This window comes from Gossypium hirsutum, chromosome D09 (genome assembly GCF_007990345.1).
Source record: "Gossypium hirsutum isolate 1008001.06 chromosome D09, Gossypium_hirsutum_v2.1, whole genome shotgun sequence".
Classification (NCBI taxonomy): Eukaryota; Viridiplantae; Streptophyta; class Magnoliopsida; order Malvales; family Malvaceae; genus Gossypium; species Gossypium hirsutum.
In genome coordinates this window covers 40,431,965-40,438,529 of record NC_053445.1, presented here as the reverse complement: position 1 = coordinate 40,438,529, position 6,565 = coordinate 40,431,965, and the positions used below count along the sequence as shown (strand labels likewise).

Below are 6,565 nucleotides of genomic sequence, written 5' to 3'. Positions count from 1 at the left end.
ACCATGAATAGATTAAAAAAATTATTCCCAACGCACCTTTCAAGAAATAATGAATTTACAAGCTGAATCACTTTTCTTTCACCATTTTTGGAGAAGTTTTAGTTTCACTCTACATCTTTCTACTTCAACTTATTTCGTTGAACCAAATTGAAGGGGAAAACAATTGCAGACATCAAGGTTGCTTTTTGGTTGTAGAAAGTTGGAGCTTCAAATCTTGATAGACAAAAAGCAAATCTCTTAAAGATTGGAAAACATGTTTAAATCTTTGATAAGTTTGATTTGGGTTTTTGAAAATTTTTGATATTGCTATGAGAGAGGGGAGTGGGGTTGAGAGACAAAGTAAATTGAAGAGAAGAAATGGGTATGGATTTACCCATTGAACGATTATTTTATACCTTATATAAATGTTTTATATATTATATTTTTTAAATATATATTATGATTTTTATTAATTTATATTTTAATAATTATTATATTAAGAATGTTATTAAATTATATATTATTTTTATAAAATTGTATTTAATAATAATTATGTTAAAATATGATTATTTATTTATTAATATTTTTATTAAATTAGATTTAATAATAATCTTATTAAAATTTAATAAAAATAAAAATAATCATCTATCTAACAAAATTCTGCTAAGGGTACTCTGGTCATTTAAGTTTTTTTCCTTATGCTATTACAACATTTATTTCATTCAACCAAACACAAGAATACTATTACAGCTCTATTTAATTCCATTGAACCAAACAATTGAATTACTGATTACAACTCTATTCTATTACATCTCTATTCCATTAAAGCCCCATTCCATTCACTCCAACCAACGTGGTGTTAGATGAGTAGTTTTCCCACTATTTTGTTGTCTTTTCATTATTATATTGCTACTATTTTGTTATTATTGTTTGGATATACTCTTGTTTTATTGTTAATTTTGCTACTATTTTAGAGGCATTTTCTTGTTAAGTTGCATCTATCTTAGTGTTATTTAAGTATAAAGACTTTTTATAATTTATTTTCAGTTTGTTGGAAAACATTTATTTTAATGTTTTTAGTGTTTTTTATTTTTATATAAAAAATAAAATTATATGGGCTGGGCCCAGGTTTAGCATATATAATTCAAGCCGGATTTGGACAAAAATTTAGGCTTATTTTATGGGCTAGGCCAAGCCTAGAGTTTTATTAGGGCCCGGCTTGAACCTGACATGGCTCGGCCCATGGACAAGTTTAATGAACACGTCATAAAAATCAATTTAGATAGCACAAACCGAAATAGCTACACCTCTATAATATTCTCCTTCCCCTTAGCCTTAAATGACCTAGCCATGTCCTTGGCTTCAAATTCATAACCAAACAAAGAAATTAAGTTAGTATATCAATAATTGATACTGTAAACACTTAAAACTAGCAATGATATGCAATTTGATAAGGTAAAAACTCCACTTCCTAAAACCACCTTGAGAATACTTACTCGATTTTAACTCTGAACTCTTGAAACGTACAATCTAATGCTTCCTATATTGATTTCTATCTCTAACATTATCTTCTCTTACTCCAAAAACTCTAGGAAACTAGTTAAAACTTATTTTCTCTAACTCCGACAATAGCATCTAACATAAAAAATCTTCGAAGTCAAATTAAACTTGAAATTTACTATTTCCTTGATTCTAAACTTAAAATCATTAAGAAATTAACTCAAAATCATAAAAAAAAAAAGCGCCCCCTCTCTCAAAAATGGAAGAAAATAAATTTTTTTCTAAAAATCAATATATAAAGTTTGGAAATCATCTTTACATTGTTAAAATCAAAGGTTTTTTTTTTTTTTAATCAAGAAAGCTTAAACAACCCAATTCCTCACTTCAAGAATGGCTTACATGAAAATGAGAGAGAAGGGAAGAAAATGAAAAATCATGTATTTTTGTAATTAAATTTAAATTTAAAAAATTATTATCTAAATTAAATATTGGTCAAATCAAGTCAACACAAAAAGAAAAATTATTTATTCAAATTTGACTCGAGCAGAATTTGAACTCATAGATAAATCTAATGCTTCTTCAGCTTTCTAATGTTAATATCCCTAAAAAAGTGATTTGAAGATATTGGAGACATCGCTTAAAAATAGAATATAATTGGAGAAATATAGATTAGGTACATTTTACGGTAATCGGTTGGAACTAGACTACAAGCCTCACTACGTTCCACATAAATAAGTTGTAAAAGAACTTAAAAAAAGAATAAGGAAAAAAGAAATCGTCAATCAAGAAGAAGAAGAGCAAATTGAAGTGGGCCGTTAATTTAACCAGTAGCCCAAACCCTGAGAAGAAGTCCACAAGGATTACCTCCTCAATCGTCACCTTTCCCTTCCCTTCCCTAAAATACACATACAAATTTCGCACAAAAATGAAATATTGAAATCTCGGACTTGTTTCAAGCGCCTCTTCTTTCCCCATTTTCCTTCCCATCATTCTTTTTTCTTATAATTGGACAAAGCATTGTCACACTCTTCTTCCTTCCCCCTTTCACGTTTCCTTAATTAACGGAATTTTGCAACATGTTCTACAGAGGGTAACTTCACTTCTCTCTCTTTTAATCCATGTATTTGATTTTATTTTCTGGGTTTCGTTCTTTACGTCTGTTCTCCAAGATTTTTTTATTATTCGGGATTGATGAATTTTGCAGTTGCGTTTTTATTTTCATTTTCTTGGTTTTCTCTGTGATTGTTATTTAGGGCTTATAGCTCAATTTTAGTTGCGAAGAAAGAATGAAAAGGAAAGGAGCTTATATGGTTTAAGATAAACAGTTTTCCGTTTATTCTTTTATTTGCACTCATTGAAGTTTAAACACTTATTTCGGAGACGTTAGAGAACAATTTATTGTCTACTTTTTCTGCTTATTTCTATGTAGCACCATCAGCTTGAAATCAGTTTCTCCTTTCTTTTCCTTTTCTAGCTTACTATTAATATAGGTATCTATTTTGCACTTCCATTTGCTTCTTTTGTTTTATGTTTGCATGGTACTCTGAGAGTTTTGAGTATCATGATATTTTGTGGACACTCGTAATGTTTGGAGGGTAAGCCAACCTCGACTTTAAATGTATGCCACCTTTACATCCTATTTAAACCGATCTAAGATATCACACTCACATGTGAATCTCAACAAATCTCCTAGTTGTGATCAACTCACCCGTCCAAGTAACTGTGTTAATTCTCTAAGTTACTAATGTACATATGTACCCTATGCCCACACTGAAAATATCTTGCCATATCTAGTTTATTTCCGTGCACTGCATTTTCCTATTTCTTAACTGACCATGTCTATTCCCCAACTCTAAACCGTTAGTTTCCCAGTTTCCCTAGGCTCCTATATTCCTAGTGCAGCACCTTATATTGTGTGTTATGCATGAGTCGATCCCAACTTTCCAGGTATAATTTCATGTATAGAATTCAAGCTTCTTTCTATGATAGTCTTGCCCCTGAACTTCTTTAGGTGCTTCTGGCATAATATGCAGAGCGACCTTTTGTCAATGAATCTGACTAGTGATTAAGCTTGTCAAATGAGATTTTTACCATATAATGAACTTGTAGAAGATACATGAGGATCTCAAGATAGAGGTCTGTGTTGTTTGTGGGTGTGTTTTGCACCATGCAGGGAGGTGCATTAGTAATATTGCATTAATGGGAAAGGATTGAACATAATCACTAGTTTCAGGCAGCTAGGCCATGAATACAATTTTAAAAACAACTACTTGAACATTGGGGTTTTTTTTTTACTTATTTATTTTGCATCTAGCATGCATATGTAGCAGTTATCTCCATGATCCCATGACCATCACAATGCATGCATCATATCTGACATGGACAATGATTGAAGCACCCATTCAAATTAGACGTTGCAAGTAACAGATTGATGTTTAGTGAAAAGGAAAAAAATTCAGACACCTAAAGAAAAAATAATGACTCAGTCATTGCTGAAAACCAGTAGTTTAATTGCGCATGCATGAGTGAATGTGGCAAAGTTTAATTGGTTTTGATCCTGTAATACCTTTGCGCATTTTGTTAAGTAGGTAGCCATTGGTTGGTTTGTGGAGTTGCAGTAAGTATTTTACATTTATATTAAGCATGATGAAATAATCTTTTAGAGGGCTTGGGAGATGAGGTGCATTGAGCCACCAAGTATGTGTCAGGCGAGTAGGGAAAAGGTTGGTCACTGTGAAAGAGCAAGATTGAGACTAGGTAGGTCATGAAGTGTGCAACAATGCATGTAGAATGTTGGAATCTTACCAAAAAAAAAATGAATGAGGTTCTAGTTCTGAGAGAAACATAATGAATGTGTGATAGCACGAGAGGTAGAAGCCCTTAAGGAATGATGTAGCTTTTCACCAATTGGAAGCTTCTGTATTTATTGAAATTTAATATAGGAGAGACCATTTTATTATCAAGGAGGCGTACAGCTTAATAAATGTCTTGGAAATATTAAAGTTTTGGAATTCACTTTTCTTGTGAGTTTTCTGAAGAAGTCTTTCTTTCAAGTCATTCATGTGTGTGGTTTCCTTTGGGTGTCTTAACAATTGGGATACTGGTTGAGGGTTTCATAATATTTATAATTCATCATTCATTATGTGTTAACTTCAGTCTGTTAGATATTAGTTAAAGCAAAACTCAGCTGGAGGGACAGTCTATATAGTACAGAGTATGTGGGGCTCTTATAGACACATTTAGCAATTACCTCCTTCGTGAGTGACTTTGGTTGTTAAATTTTAAAATATATAACAAGTAATCACAGTCATATGAAAAGATAAGACAATAGAATCAAATTGATGAATCATTTGCTTTTCACTAAGTAAGATTTTATATGTGGTTTATGAATTTATTTAAAATTAACATGTCATATACTTGGTTTTTTCTTTTTTTGAAGTACTGAAAACACAAGTGTCCCTTGATCCTTGCATTGCTTTCATTATCAATTACCAATGTTAAAGAATATAATCAATATGTGTTAAAGTATTGACTGGTCTCATCCGTTACTTTCATTATCTTTGGAAACTGAAGTAAATATACTGATGGTGCTGATGGGCGTGAAATGGGTGCAAAGCGTCAGCGGATAATTGATCAAGGCCCTTCATTCTATGGAAATTCTCCAGGTTCAAGCTTCATGTATACTGCCCCTCCTCCTCCTTACTCATATGTTAGCCAACCTCCACCTTTCCCTGTTGTTCGACTTCGTGGTCTTCCCTTCGATTGCACAGAGACTGATGTGGCTGAATTCTTCCATGGTCTGGACATAGTTGATCTCCTTTTTGTCCATAAAAACAGCAAGTTCACTGGTGAAGCTTTTTGTGTTTTGGGTTATCCTCTTCAGGTTGATTTTGCCCTTCAGAAGAATAGGCAAAACATGGGCAGGAGATATGTAGAGGTTTTCAGAAGCAAGAGACAGGAATATTATAAGGCAATAGCGAATGAAGTGGCTGATGCTCGTGGCGGTTCACCTCGCAGAAATGCCCCAAGGGCCAAATCTAGTGATGAAGCAAAGGAATCTGCTGAACATACAGGGATATTGAGATTGAGGGGATTGCCATTTTCTGCTGGAAAAGATGATGTAATGGAGTTCTTTAAAGATTTTGTGTTATCCGAAGATGCAGTTCATATAGTATTGAATTCAGAGGGGAGGCCAAGTGGAGAAGCATTTGTGGAGTTTACAAATGCAGAAGATTCTAAAGCTGCAATGTCCAAGGATAGGATGACACTTGGGAGTCGTTATATTGAGTTGTTCCCTTCGTTTTCTGAAGAGATGGAGGAAGCAATTTCAAGAGGACGGTGATTCTTCAGACATTGTCTTTGTTTTTATTTTCTATTCTATACCAGTTAAGATTTCTTACCATGATGTTTCTCTTTCCGGCTGGAATTTTATTTACTAGCAATAGGAAGATAATATGTGTTACCCTCTGGGAACTGGTTCTATGTTACGGGTTAAATACTGGAAGCTACAATCTTTTATTGGGCATTCACCTGATATGTCTAGTCTTTGATTGTGGCCTTTGGTTACAAGTCGAATTTTCCTTTGGACAGCCAATTAGATGATAGTTTGCTCTATGCTAGTTGTAGCATTATCTTCATTCTGTTAGGAATAACTCGTGAGATGTTGTACTCTTGTTGGGATTCTTTTGATATTTACTGGGTAAAAATAATGTATGAATAAGTTCTTTCCTATCTCATTGTTAGGAAGATTTGGTTTTTTTTTTTATGGCATCAATATTTTGTTAAAAAAGAGGCCTGATATTTTATGTTCCTTTCAAGAGGAAATGTCCCCAAATGATAAAAAAAGAAAAAAAAAAGTCACCTTTATACTAAAAATAAAGCAAGGTATATCATTTTTCCTTTTAGTCTGGGATATTTGTTGTGGGGGAGTTGAAGAACTAAATTAGGTCATAGTATTTAGTTTCTGTTTTGTTTTCTCAAGTTTTAAGCATACGATGTTACTCAATTTCATGGGATTACAAGCTTTGGTTACATTATCTACAAATCTCAAGACATTGCAAAATGTGGTGAAGCTGCATATCCCATC

The 6,565-nt window shown here is 32.9% G+C and overlaps 1 protein-coding gene across 1 annotated transcript; it reads left to right on the top strand.

The window, feature by feature from the left end:
- The first annotated feature begins 2,236 nt into the window (after positions 1–2,236).
- LOC107891403 (heterogeneous nuclear ribonucleoprotein F) lies at positions 2,237–6,208 on the top strand. Its single transcript, XM_016816201.2, has 2 exons — positions 2,237–2,569; positions 5,053–6,208. The coding sequence occupies exons 1-2, from the start codon at positions 2,556–2,558 to the stop codon at positions 5,819–5,821; spliced, it is 783 nt and encodes a 260-aa protein (XP_016671690.2). The 5' UTR covers positions 2,237–2,555; the 3' UTR covers positions 5,822–6,208.
- The last annotated feature ends 357 nt before the right edge of the window (positions 6,209–6,565 follow it).